The sequence below is a fragment of the Bubalus bubalis genome, chromosome 9, assembly GCF_019923935.1.
Source record: "Bubalus bubalis isolate 160015118507 breed Murrah chromosome 9, NDDB_SH_1, whole genome shotgun sequence".
NCBI lineage: Eukaryota > Metazoa > Chordata > Mammalia > Artiodactyla > Bovidae > Bubalus > Bubalus bubalis.
Window position 1 is genome coordinate 49,857,040 of NC_059165.1, and position 14,958 is coordinate 49,871,997.

General features: G+C 40.5%; 2 protein-coding genes across 5 annotated transcripts in view; both read right to left on the minus strand.

Annotated features, from left to right (window-relative positions):
- Positions 1–14,958, minus strand: part of HMGXB3 (HMG-box containing 3) — a 62,493-nt gene that overhangs the window by 16,544 nt on the left and 30,991 nt on the right. For all 4 annotated transcript variants that reach the window (XM_044947462.2, XM_025292426.3, XM_025292425.3 and 1 more), the window contains 2 exons: positions 13,641–13,942; positions 13,018–13,145 (listed from right to left, as the gene is read on the minus strand). In XM_044947462.2, the coding sequence (XP_044803397.2) occupies positions 13,018–13,145; positions 13,641–13,942 (430 nt within the window). The remainder of the gene's footprint in view (positions 1–13,017; positions 13,146–13,640; positions 13,943–14,958) is intronic.
- On the minus strand, positions 1,358–3,035 carry LOC102414480 (ubiquitin-conjugating enzyme E2 R2-like). The gene has a single exon (XM_045166560.1). It carries the CDS (start codon positions 2,725–2,727, stop codon positions 2,044–2,046), a length of 684 nt encoding a protein of 227 aa, XP_045022495.1. The 5' UTR covers positions 2,728–3,035; the 3' UTR covers positions 1,358–2,043.

A 14,958-nucleotide genomic window follows, 5' to 3' on the forward strand; every position in this document is an offset into this window, starting at 1 on the left:
CAGGAGCCAGCATGAGCTGCCGCTGCCATCACCTGCTCCAGAGGTATGCAGGCCACCCCTACTGCTAAGACATGCCCGAGCAGGCACCAATCACTGCCCCCGCTGGCATGTGGCCCCAGGAGCACACGTAGGCCACTATACCTTCATACTCCCTATCATAAGGATGACGGCCAGCATGGGTTAAGGAAAGAGGTAACAAGCATCCAAACTAAAAGCAACAAAAATATTAAACCCATACAGGCTTATACAAGGATGCTCCCACATATAGTGTTCCAAGACTATGGTAGATAATTGTTTCTCCTAAACTCATACAGTAAGAGAAATATAAGTAAAATGAACAAGCATAGGAACCATTCCCAGTTAAAAGACCAAGAGAATCCCCTTGAAGGAACAAACAACAAAAGATGCTTTCAATCTGAAATTGAATTCAAAAAAGAAGTAATAAAAATTCTGAAAGAATTAATAGAAAGGCCATAGACAGAAACACAGATTACTGTAAAAAGGAGCTAGAAACTATAAGGAGTAGCCAAGAAAAGTTAGAAAACTCATTTGCTGAGACAAAAGATGAGCTAAAGGCAATGAACAGCAGAATGAATAATGCAGAAGAATGAGTAAGTGATCTGGAAGGCAGAATAATGGAAATCATCCAGTCAGAACAGGAGACAGAAGGTGAAATAAATATATGAAAGCAATATACGAGACCTATGGGATAATCTAAAGCATGCTAATCTATGCCAAATAGGGATTCCAGAAGGAAAAAGATCAAAAATGTATTTGAATAAATTATGGTTAAAAACTTACCAAAACTAAAGAAAGAAACAGACAACCAGATACAAGAAGCAGAAGGTCCCAAACAAGATGAACGAAACACACCTATGCCAAGACAATAAAAATGGCAGGGAGGGAAGGGACACGGGCCTACCTATGGCTGATTCTTGTTGATGTTTGACAGAAAACAACAAAATTCTTAAAGCAATTATCTTTCAATTGAAAAAGTGGCCAAAAAAAAAAAAAAAAAAGGCAAAGGTTAGTGGATTCTAAAGGCAGCAAGAAAGCAACCAAGTTAATCCCAATGGAATCCTCCCCATAAGGCTACTGGCAGACTTCTTTAGAGGAACTCTGAAGGTCAGAAGGGAGTGGCAAGATACATGCAAAGCAACCTAGAACATAAAACTCAGCAACATTATTTCTTAGAATATAAACAAGAAGATGTAAAATAAAATGTGGAGGAGAGGAGTAAAAACATTTAGATTCTCTCTTTTTTTTTTTTTATTTTTATTTTTTTAAAGTATGAATATTTATTTCAGGCTTTAGATCCCAATTTCAAAAAACAAAATCTGATTCCTCTCTTCTGTGTGAGGAGGATTTCCTGGAGGCTGACGGTTCTGTGCCCTTAGGAACATGTCTCATCAGGTTCAGAACAAAGTCCCTGACGCCCACTGTACCCCAGCCTTAAGAAACAAAACTCACCATCATGGGGCTGAACAAATGCACACACACGTAAATGAGCAGCTAAACCTTGGCAGATCTGCTTAAAAAAAAAGTTTGTTTTCTGGGGGTTTTGTGGTTGTTTTCTTTTGCTACCCAGCATATGCAGCACTTGTGAACTCCCAATGGGTTCCCAGCTTTAAACACATTAAACGTCTTGGTGAAAGACTAATTCTTCAAGAATCTAAAAACGGACCAAACGTGTTTTGCTGTGAACGCTTTGTAGAGACGAAGTGAGGCAAGAGTTTGGATTTAAAGAAAGGGGGAAAAAAAGAATCAATACAGTGATGGAAGGGTAAAGAATGCAAGAATTCAGACATTCTGTGGAGGATTACTTTCTCTCCATTAAGAGGTCCATAAAAAGGAGCAAACTGAGATCCATAAGGGGAGTCAGCAGGAGCCGTGTTTGTTTTCCCCACCCCCGTGATAGCTTTTTGCTGAGGGGCCACTGCTAGGTCCCCACTTGCTCCCCTCCCTTTGGCCTGAGACGGCAGGGCAGTACAGGGGCCTTGAAGGAGCACGTCACGACTCCTCATTTCCAGAATCGTCATCATCCTAACAGTCGGCATCTTCCTCCTCCTCATCTTCATCATCAATGTCATCGTCGTACAAGTCGTCATAAAGCAAATCTGAGCTGTTGTCATTGGAAGGCACTTTAGTTTTGATGCAGTATTCCGCCAGGGTCGTAGGGACCTTCACTCCATCCTTTTCTGCTTCGGCTTTAGTGGCTGACACCTGTTTCCTAATGATTTCAGCATCCTCTTTGTCTTTTCCTTTACTGTCCCTCCATTTCCTGAACATAACCGAAGCATCCACATTGGCTGGGGAGAAGGTGTTGGGCTCATTAAGCAATGAGATTACACTTAACAGGATAGTCCTGACATTTTGAGTAGGATTCCACCTTTCAGAGGGCAGTTCTCCACTCTGTGGGTCATCTACAGGTGGATGAAGAATTGAAATGCATACATCTCCATTCTCATAAATGTTGGGGTGCCACATTTTGGTCAAGAATCTGAAGGTAGGTGGTGAATATGGGTAGTCAATAGGAAATTTAATATGTGCCTTGAAGTAGCCGCCTTCGTAAAGCGTGTTAGGGGGTCCGAAGATGGCAACCTCCCAGTTGTAGAGGTCGGATTCATCCACCAGGGTGATCCGGAAGCCCTCCACCGGTTCCTCCTGCAGGGATTTCAGCTCGAGCATCAGGGCCTTCTGCGAACTGGTCATCTGCTGCTGGGCCATCGCGGCGGCGGCGGCGCCGGGCCGGGGCCCCAGTCCTCACGCACCAGCCGGGCCGGACCAGGCTCCTCCCCTCCGCTCGCCCTCTGCCGGGCCGCTCCGGGCCCCTGTCTTCACACACCCGGCGGCCCGGACCAGGCCCCACACGGCCCGTGGGCCGGCCCGGTTCCTCCTCACACACGACGCGGGCCGGGCCGGGCCCTTCTCCTCACACTAGGGCCCGGGTGGGGGGAGGGGTGGAGAGAGTTAAAGAAATTCGCTCCGGGTCTCGGGCCTCCCCCACCCCCGGAGGGGGCCTCAACTTGGTTGGCGCGGGGGGGGGGGAGGTGGAAGCGGAGGAAGGCGGGGAAAGGCCGGTGACGGTGAGGAGACCGGGCCAGGATGGCCCGGGAGCGCCGCGCTCGCTCGCTCTCTTGTTCTCCTCGGGGGCCGCCGGGGCCGAAGGGCGTGCGGGGCCGAAGGGCGTGGGAAGCGCGACACGCGGGGGTCTCGCGGCGGCGGCTGCGCGGGGGGAGGGGTGACGGCGGAGGAGGAGGAGGAGAAGAGCCAGAGCGCCTCGCGCCGCGGGAGCGACGAAGCTGTCTCTCTCTTTTTAAAAGAATGTGTTTGAGCCAATATGACTATCAGTCTAAAGCAAGTAGATATAGGAAGGGGTTAATATACTTGAAAAACAGGGTAACCATAGATCAAAAGCATACAAAAGACTCACAAAAAACAGAGAACACAAGCATAAGATAAAAGGAAATCATCGAGCCACAAAAAATATGATAAAAAGGAACAAAGAAACATAGAGCCAATAGGAAAACAGGGTTTAAAATGGCAATAAATACATATTTTATCAATAATTACCTTAAGTGTCAATAAACTAAATGCTTCAATCAAAACACAACGTGGTAGACTAGATGAAAAAACAAGAGCCTACAACATACTGCCTATAAGACTCACTTTAGGGCAAAGCACATACACAGATTTAATGTTAAGGGATGGGAAAAGATATTTCATGAAAACAGAAATGACAAGAAAGCAGGGGGTCGCATACTCCTACCAGATAAAACAGGCTTTGAAACAAAGGCCATAAAGAAAGCTAGACCTTATATAATGATAAAAAGGGTCATACAAGAAGAGGATATTACATCCATTAACATATATGAACCCTCTAAAGGAGCATCTAATTATATAAAGCAAACAGACATAAAAGGAGAAACTTATAGGAATACAATAATAGCACAAAACTTTTAACACCTCATTCATATCAATGGACAGATCTTTTAGACAGAAAATCAGTAAGACAACAGAGATCCAAAATGATACAACAATTAGACTCAATTATTTCAGGATATTACATTATAAAAAAAAAAAAAACAAGAATACACATTCTTTTTACGTGTACATGGAACATTCTCCAGGACTGACCACATACTAGGGCACAAAACAAACCTCAACAAATTTAAGAGTATAAAAATTACTTCAAACAATCTTCTCTTCTCTAATCTACAATAGAATGAAACTAGAAAGCAACCACAGGAAAACAAATGAGAAAAAAAATTACATGGAGAATGAAAGCATTTTATTAAAAACAATGGATCAATAAGTAAATCGAAAAGGGAAATTAAAAATACCTTGAGACAAGCAACAATGAAAACACAATCATACAAAATCTATAGGATGGAGCAAAAAAAAGTTCTTAGAGCTAGGAAAGCTCACAGCTATATAGCCCTTCCTCAAAAAACAAGAAAAATCTCAAATAAGCAACCTAAATTAGCACCTAAAAGACTTAGAAAAAGCACAAGCAAAGCCTAAACTCAGCAGAAGGAAGGAAGTAATAAAAGATGAGAGAAGAAATAAAACAGATTAAATAGTAGAATGAAATCAATAAAACCAAGTGCTGGTTCTTTGAAAGGGTAAACAAAGTTGCCAAACTTCTGGCCAGGATCACCAAGAGAAAGAACCCAGATAAACAAAATAAGAAATGAAGAAGAAGAAACAGCAACTGATACTGCTGAAATACAAAAACCACAACAGAATCCTACAAACAATTATATACCAACAAATTCGACAAACTAGAAGCAATGAACAAATTTCTAGAAACATACAGCTCACCAAAACTGAATCAAGAAGAAATCCATAATTTGAACAGACTGATTACTAGAACTGAAATAGAATATGAAGGGAAAAAAACAAAACAAAACAAAAACAAAAAACTAACTACAAACTAAAGTCCAGGATCAGATGGCTCCACAGGCAAACAATACCAAACACATAAAGAAGAACTTTTACTGACCCTTCTCAACTCTTCCAAAATACTGAAGCAGAGGCAACACTCCCAGAGATACTATATGAAGCCACCACCACCCTGATACCAAAACCAAACAAAGGTAACGCCAAAAAAGGAAAACTGTCCGTCAATATCCATGATGAATATAGATGCAACAATTCTCAACAAAAACACTACAAACCAAATCCAGCAATACATAAAAAAGATCATATACCATGACCAAGGGGGTTCATTCCAAATTCACAAGGATGGTTCAATATACACAAATCAATTAATATGCTACATCATATCAACAAAAGAGAAAAAACACATAATCACCTCAACGGATGCAGAAAACACACTTGACAAAATTCAACATCCATTCATGGTTTTTAAAAAAAGACTCTTAACAAAATGCATATAAAGGGAACATATCTCAACATAATAAAACCTATTTACGATAAACCCACAAACAATATAATACCCAACAATGAAAAGCTGGAAGCCTTCCCACTAAAATGTGGAACAAGACAAGGAAGCCCACTCTCACCACTTCTATTCAACATAGTATTGAAGTCCTAGCCACAGCAATCAGACAAGAAAAAGGTATCCAAATTGGAAGGAAGAGGTAAAACTGTCGTCACTATATGCAGATGACACGATGCTACACATAGAAAACCCTCAAGACTCCACACAAAAACATTTAGAGTTGATAAATGAATTAAGCAAGGTAGGAGGATACAAGATTAACCCACAGAAATTGGTTGCAGTTCTTTACACTAACAGCGAAGTAGCAGAAAGGTAATGTAAAAAAAATAATACCTTTAAAAACTGCACTCCCCCAAAAACAAATAAATAAAATACTTAAGAATACTTTCACCTAAGGAGGTGAAAGACTTCTACACCGAGAATTATAAAATATTAATAAAGGAAACTGAAAAGAAACGGAATGATATCCCATGCTCTTGGGTTGGAAGATTATTATTAAAATGGCAACTATCCAAAGCAATCTACATATTTAATGTGATCCCTATCAAATTACCCAGGATATTTTTCACTAGAACAAATAATCCTAAGATTTATATGGGACAATGAAAGACCTGGAGGGAAAATAACCAAACAGGAGGCACAACCCTTTCAGACTTCAGACAATACCCCAAAGCTACAGTAATCAAAACCGTGGTATCGGTACAAAAACAGACATACAGATCAATGGAACAGAATAGAGAGCCCAGAAATAAACCCACACACCTATGGTCAAAGGAGGCAAGGATAAAATGGGAAAAATCTTCAGCCAAGTGGTGTTGGGAAAGTTGGACAGCTGCATGTAAATCAATGAAGTTAGAACACACTCTCATACCATGCACAAAAATAAACTCAAAATGGCTTACAGAATTAAATATAAGACATTATAAAATTCCTAGAAGAGATCACAGGCAAAACATTCTCTGACAGAAATTGTACCAGAGTTTTCTTAGGTCAGTTGCCAGGGCAATAAAAATAAAAACAAAAGTAAACAAATGGGATTTAGTCAAATTTAAAAGCTTTTGCACAGTAAAGGAAACTACAAACAAAAGGAAAAGACAACCTATGAAACGGGAGAAAATATCTGTGAATGATGTAACCAACAAGGGCTTACTCTCAAAGACATGCAAACAGCTCATGTAGCTCAACAACAACAAACCTCCCAACTGAAAAATAAGCAGAAGACCTAGACATCTACCAAAGGTGACATGCAGATGGCCAACAGATACATAAAAAGATGCTCAACATCATTATTAGAGAAATGCACATCAAAACTACAAGGAGGTACCACATCAGTCAGAATGGCCATCACTAAAGTCTACAGACACAGAATGAAAGATCCAAAAAAAGAAAGAAAGAAAAAAGGGTTATACAAGTAAAAGCTGGAGACAGTGTGGAGAAAAGGGAAACACCCCCTCCACTGGTGGAATGTAAACTGGTGTAGCCACTATGGAAAACTAAAAAATAGAACTGCCATATAAGCCAGCAATCCCACTCCTGGGCATGTATCCAGAGGAAAACACGGTGCGAAAGAATACACGTACCCCTGCAGCAGCACTGACAACAGCCAAGACATGAAAACAACCGAAACATCCGACAGAAGGATGGACAAAGAAGGATGGATACACACACACTCACACACAGAACACTACTCAGCCATAAAAAAGAACAAAATAATGGCATTTGCAGCAATAAGGATGCGACAAGAGATCATCATACTAAGTGAAGTAAGTCAGAAAGAGAAAGACAAATACCATACGATATCACTTATATGTGTAATCTAAAACAGCACAAACGAACCTACGTATGAAACAGAAACAGCCTCAGACATAGAGAACTGACTTGTGGGGGAGGGGGTTGGGGAGGGATGGACTGGGAATCTGGGGTTAGTAGATGCAAACTATTACATACAGACTGGATAAGTAACAAGGTCCTAAAGTACAGGAAACTATATTCAATATCCTGGGATAAACCATAATGCAAAAGGATATAAAAAAGGATATATATATATGTGTGTGTGTATAACTATGTCACTTTGCTGTAGAGCAGAAATTAACATTATAAATCAACTATGCTTTAATAAAAAATAAGTTTAAAGAAAAGCAATTTTATAACAGTTTCTATGTATCAAATTGACAAAGCTGAAAAAATTATAATGATGCGGAAGGACTTCTGGTTCATGATGGCAGAGTAGAAGGGTGTGCGCTCATCTCCCGGAAGAACACCAGAACTGCAACCAGCTGATAAACCACCACTGACAGGAGGAAGCTGGAACCACCAAAATAAGATACCCCACATCCAAAGACAACAAAGAAACTGCAGTGAGATGGGAGGAGGGGTGCAAACACAATAAAATGCAATCCCATACCTGCTTGGTGGGTGACCCACAAACTGGAGCACAATAATACCAAACGAAGTTCTCCCACTGTTGTAAAAGTTCTGAATTCCACATCAGGATTCCCAGCCTGGGGGTTTGAAAAGGGCCTGGGAACCCCCTGGCAGTCTGGCCTTTAAGGCCAGCAGGATTTGATTATAGGACTTCCACAGGACTGGGGGAACCACAGACTCCAGTCTCGGAGGGCACAAACAAAATCTTGCCCACACCAAGACCCAGAGGAAAGGAATAGAGACCCAACAGAAGACTGAACGAAAACTACTTGCTAGAGTTGGAGGGTCTCCTGTGGAGGCATGGGTTGGCAGGGGCTCACCACAGGGACAGGGGCACTGGCAACATCAGACCAGGAAGTTCCCCTTTGGCATAAACCCTCTTGAAGTTCACCATTAACCCTACCATAAAGCCTGCAGACCCCAGGGCTGGGTCAAACAACTACCAGGGAGGGAGTGCAACCCCACCCATCAGCAGATAATTGGATTAAAGCTTTACTGAGTAAGGCCCTGCCCACCGGAGCAAGACCCAGTTTTTCCCATTGCCAGTCCCTCCCTTGAGGAAGTTTATACAAGCCTCTTAGCCTCATCCACCAGAAGGCAGATGGAAGAGCAAAAAGAAGCACAGTCCTACAGCAGCTAAAACAAAAACCATATTACAGAAAGTTAATCATAATAAAAAACAGAAAGTTATGTCCTAGATGAGGAGCTTCCCTTGAAGCTCAATCCATAAAGAATCTGCCGGCAATGCAGGAGACCCTGGTTCAATTCCTGGGTCGGGAAGATACCCTGGATAAGGAAATGGCAACCCTCTCCAGTATTCTTGCCTGGAGAATCCCTGGACAGAGGAGCCTGACAGCTACAGTCCATAAGGTCACGAGAGTCGGACATGACTTAGGGAGGCATCCCTGGTGGCTCAGATAGTTAAAGAATCTGCCTGTAATGCAGGAGACCAGGGTTTGATCCCTGGGTTGGGAAGATTCCCTGGAGAAGGGCATGGCAAACCACTCCAGTATTCTTGCCTGGAGAATCCGCATGGACAGAGAAGCCTGGTGGGCTACAGTCCACGGGGTCACAAAGAGTTGGACACAACTGAGTGACTAAGTACATGTCCCAGATGAAAGGACAAGATAAAACTCCAGAAAAACAAGTGGAGATAGGCAACCTTTCAGAAAAAGAATTCAGAATAATGATAGTGAAGATGATCTAGGATCTTGGGAAAACAATGGAGAAGATGCAAAAAATGTTTACCAAAGATCTAGAAGAACTAAAGAACAGAGACGAATACATACACTAGAAGGAATCAATAGCAGAATAACTGAGGCAGAATAGATAAATGACCCGGAGGACAGAATGGTGGAAATCACTGCCACAGAACAGAATATAGAAAAAAAGAGTGAAAAGCAATGAAGCAGCCTTAGAGACTCTGGGACAACATTAAATGCACCAACATTCACATTATAGGGGTCCCAGAAGGAGAGAGAGAGAAAAGGACCTGAGAAAATATTTGAAGAAATAACAGCCGAAAACTTCCCAAACATGGGAAAAGAAATAGTCAATCAATCAAGTCCAGGGCATGATAAACCCAAGAAGGAACAATCAAAACACATACTAATCAAACTGACAAAAGTTAAAGACAAACATAAAATATTAAAAGCAATAAAGGAAAAACGACAATGTACAAAGGAACTCCCATCAGGCTATCAGCTGATTTCTCAACACAAACTCTACAAGCCAGAAGGGAATGGCATGTTATATTTAAAGTGATGAAAAGGAAGAACCTACAACCAAAAATACTCTACCCAGCAAGACTCTCCTTCAGATTTGATGGAGAAATCAAAAGCTTTCCATACAAAGCAAAAGTTAAGAGAAGTCAGCACCACCAAACCAGTTCAGTTCAATCACTCAGTCATGTCCTACTCTTTGCAACCCCATGGACTGCAGCACGCCAGGCTTCCCTGTCCATCACCAACTCCTGGAGCTTGCTCAAACTCACATCTATGGAGTCAGTGATGCCATCCAACCATCTTATCCTCTGTTGTCCCCTTCTCCTCCTGCCTTCAATCTTTCTCATAAGTATGCATAATGTATATATTTTAGAAAACTTATGAATTTTTGCCTAACTAAAAAATGTATGACATTTTGATTCCACTTGTTTGACTTACCATGAATAGAATGCTATATTTAATTTAAAAGAGTAAATGTGACAATGAAGGTTTACTTTATAGCACAGGCAACTATAGTCAGTATCTTGTAATAACCTGTAATGGAAAATTTCAAAAATATTATATGTGTATATGTATAACTGAATCACCTCGCTGTGTACCTGAAACACTGTAAGTCAACTATATTTCAATAAAATACATATTTAAGGAAAAAACATGCCAGGAAAGAAATTATAATGCTAATCTACTAAAGTTCTTAAAGTTAATAAGTGAGTTTTACAAGGTCATTGAATAAAGTTCAATAGATAAAACCCGATTATGTTTTTATACTAGCACCGAACAGTTAGAAATTGAACCATGTCATTTAACACTGAACAAAATTAAATGCCTAGGTATAAATCTAACAAAATACCTGCAGGACCTATATGCTAAAAACAACTAAACAGTGATGAAAAAAAAAAGAAAACCTAATCAAATAGAAAAACAGACTATATCATGTATTAGAAAGACTCAATATTTTTAAGCATGTCAAACTTCTGCAAGCTGGTCTACAAATTTAACACAATTCCAATTAGAATTCTAGCAGGATTCTGTAAATACTAGCAAGCTGATTTTAAAATTCATATGGGAATGCAAAGAAACAAAAAGAGTTAAAACAATTCAGGAAGAACAAGGTTGGAGAATTTATACTACCCAAACGATAAGAGCTACTAAAAAGCAACAGTATTCAAGACACATGATACTGGCAAAAGAATACACAACATAACCAATGAAACAGAGTGCAGAAATAGACCTACATATACATGACTAATTGTTTTTCAATTAAGTAGCAGAGGCAATTCAAAGCAGAAAGGACTACTTTTTAACAAATAGTGGAATAAATGGATGTCCACATGGAAAAAAAAAAACCTCAATCTGGACCTCACACTTTACATATAAATGAATTCACAATGGGTTACAGACAAATAAAAACCATAAATTATAAAGCTTTTAGCAGAAAACACAGGAAAATATTTATGATCGTCACCTAGATAAAGACAGCAATAACATCAACACAATTGCTAAAACAAAATTTGATGAATTGGTCTTTATCATACTTGAAAATTTTTGCTCTGTCGAAGATTCTGTTAGGAGAATGAGAATATAAGACACAAACCATAATAAAATATCTGCAAGTCACTTATCTGACAAAGGATGAACATTCAAAACTCAACAGCAAGAAAACCACCCAGTTCAATGGGCCAAAGATGGAACAGGTACTTCACCAAAGACACACAGATGACAAATAAACCCACAAAAAGATGCTCAACTTCATTAGTCTTAAATTGGGACCACATTAAGTTATTACTACACACACCTATTAGAATGGCTGAAACACACACACACAAAATAGATAATACCAAGTGCTGACATATGACGCAAACTGGAATTCTCACCCATCATTAGAGGGAACACAAAATGGCACCAACATAGGTGATCGGTTTGGTGATTTCTCATAAAACTAAACATACATTTACCACATGGCCCAGCAATGTGACTCCTAGGGTATTTACCCAAAATAAAATGAAAATTTACGTTTACACAAAACCCTATACATGATTGTTTACAGTTATGAATACAACTGTCAAAATTGGTAAAAATCCAAACATTCTTCAAGGAATGAACAGACAATCAAGTGTGGTGTTCCACACAATGCAAAACTATTCAACAATAAAAGGGAAAATCTACTGATACACAGAACCAGAAGGATGAACTTCAAAGACATATATATATATATATATATGGTAAAAGAAGCCAGACTCACAACTGTTCACTATAGATTTATATGATGTTCTGGAAAGACAGAAATATATGGAATGAAGAAACTATCAAACGGTCGCCAGAGGTTAGGGGTGAGGGGTTATTAAAAGGGACCTTAAAAGAGAATGCTGTGGGGATGATGAAACTGTTCTCTATACTGATTGTGGTGACAGTCACAAAACTCAGTGCATTTGTCAGGACTCAGAACTGCACAATAACAAAGTTTACTGCATGCACATACAGAACATAAGGTTATATATTAAAGAGAGAGACCCAGGTGCTACAGGCTGAGACACAGCAGGGAAACGGCACCCTCACTAGTTGCTGAAGGAGTACAAGCTCAGTCTGGTAATACAAGACATTAAAAGCATGAACTCAAAATAAGGCACCTTAAGGTTCTGAAGACAAGGAGAATAAGAAATACTCCCTAATCTTCAGCACTTGATTCTACATATAAAACTCAAGATTCAAATTCTCAAAATGGTTGGTACATGGTCAGTGTTCAATGAACGACGCTGATGAATAGAGGAAAAGACTGAATATACAGCAATTCCACTTTGGGGCATTTGCCCAAAGGAAATAATTAAGGCTGTACACAAAGACTTAATTATAAAGAGAACTCTTAAAATGGAACACGGTCATATATTTCTCCTTAAAAATGGTGATGCATTTTGCCACCTGCCAGCATAAGAGGATACCCATGATACATTGCTAAATTTAAAAACACTCCAAAACAACATCCAGCACAATCCCATTTCTGTTCAAAGAAAAACTATTAAACCTATAAATCCTACACCTTCTTTTATTCTGTAGGGATGAAAAACACATCTGAAAGACTACAGAATACAATGTTGAATATTAATCTCATAGCAGTAGGATTACTACTGATTTTTAGTTTTTTCTTTTTACTTGTCAGCATTTGTTTTTTTCCACAACGAAGATCTGTTATTTTAAACTTAACTTTGTTTAAAGAGCCCTAATAAGAGAGCCCTAACACTTCAGAGATAAATATAATCTTCTGGGGCTGGGCTATCCAGGAGGAAAGACATCCTCTTCCTCAGAAGCCTCATCTGAAAGAAAATCCAATGCTCACAGGACCAGAAGTCTGACCCCCAAAGGTTGTTCTCAAACATGTCCTTTGAGGGTAAAAAGGCTGGCACCCACCTGTATAGATGTCCATGAAGCTGTGCAGGGCCAGACAATGCGGATTCAGACACATCTTCACCTGAGCAGTCACGACCTGCAGCCAACTGGCTGTCAGCAGCCAGCACTCCTGGGGCCCCGCCAGAGAGCTAGTACCAAGAATATTTGAAAAAAAAAAAAAGAAGGAAAAGCAACTTTTTAATGCAGTTCCTAGGCTCAGTGATCAACAGCAAACTCAAGACTTTAAATGTAGTAGGAAATGAAGGTGGTGCACCTTGTGCTCCAAGGATTTTCTTAGGTGGGTGTTCCCCCTTTGTTGGAATTGGGCTTATGGAATCACCCCTAAAGTTAACATAATTCTGAACTTATTATCTAATTTAACCAACCCTAATAAACTCTCAAATCCAAGCAGTCCAGAAGTAAACTAAATCCTAAGCTGGGGACAGTATCATTTCAATAGAAATAATATATAATCACTATTATTATTATAATTTTATTTTTGGTGATTGCAAAAGTAAAGGAAACCTAAGAAAAGCTGAAAAGAACATCTGCAAAGGTTATAGCCTTAATGGTATTTGAAGAAAGGGTACAGGTTAAGTAAGATGGGGCAGCTAGGGGAGGGTAAATCTGAAAGCGGTGCTTACTTTTGTCCCCCTTTGAATAATGGGCTGCTACAGAGAAGGCACTGCGTGGATGGAGACTCGTAGTAATTCGACCAAGAGGTTTGCTCGATGGTGACCGTCTCCTCACTCACGTTGGACAGGACGAGCCGAGAGCTATTGAGTTCATGAATCAAAGAGAAGACTTCGGCCAGCTCTGACTCATTCTCGGGGATCTGCAGGACTTTGCGCAGCAGCTGCAGTGTTGATTGGCGCTGGATCTCCCTCTGGGCTGCGCTCAGGGGCTCTGTGGCACTTAACACATCCGGGAGTGGTGAGCTTGCCTCCTGGAAGAGAGCAGATCTGTCACGAAACACCATCGAGGGCACAAAAGAGGCGGCCACGGGCTACAACCACGAGAGGGCGTGCGTGGCAAAGGGAAAGGCCTACGACTGACGTGGGAAACCTAGGTCCCTAAGCCACTCAGCTAGTAACTCACTGCGTGACTCACAGCAGGAGTTTTCTCTCTCTGGCGCTATTTCTCTACCAGTAAAATAAGAGGATTATATACCCCTCTTGGTAATGGTTTCAAGATTCTGCTCCAATGCACTGGCTGTGAGATTTAGAGGATAACAGACCAGGGGTTCAATTCTGGATATGCCACTGAGGAGCTGTAAATGGGTAACCCCCTGCAATACCTCCAAAAATGAAGGATCAAAATACTAATAATCTCCTATAGTTGTTGCAGAGTAAATGAGATAGTGCAAGTAAAGCACTCAGCATTCAACAAAAACTCTCTGAATGGTAGTTTTGATGTGTGAACAGGCACCTGTAGAGCTTAAAGCATTTATTTTTTTAACACCGTGTGGCTTCTGAGTTCAAGGGAACTTTATACACCAGTCAGGGGCTTCCAGGAAACAAGGTTCTGAAATGCTCTCTGAAACAGGTCCTTCTTATACCAGTCCCTTTTCAATGGAGGTCCTTCCCTGATCTGTGCAAATGCAGCATCAATCACTCACTCCTTCACGCTCCTATAGTCCACTCCTTTACTGCATATTTCACTTTCTCATAGGTGGTAAGCCATTGTTCTCTCCCCTGCTTATTTACTGAATTTCTAATACCACCCCTGAGGGCACACAAAAGATGCTAACTCCTATTTGCTGGACATATTGTATGTTGTTCACGGAGGTTAACTGCGTAACAAAACTTATTAACTCAGTATACCTGTGACAACTCTTGTCTTGCTATCTATAATAGTTTGGTTACCTATCTTTCACCCCAAGCTAGACTGTAAGCTCCTAAGGGGAAGTGGGCATGTATTATTCATCTCTGTATCCCCAAAAGCTGACCCGTAACAGGCTTT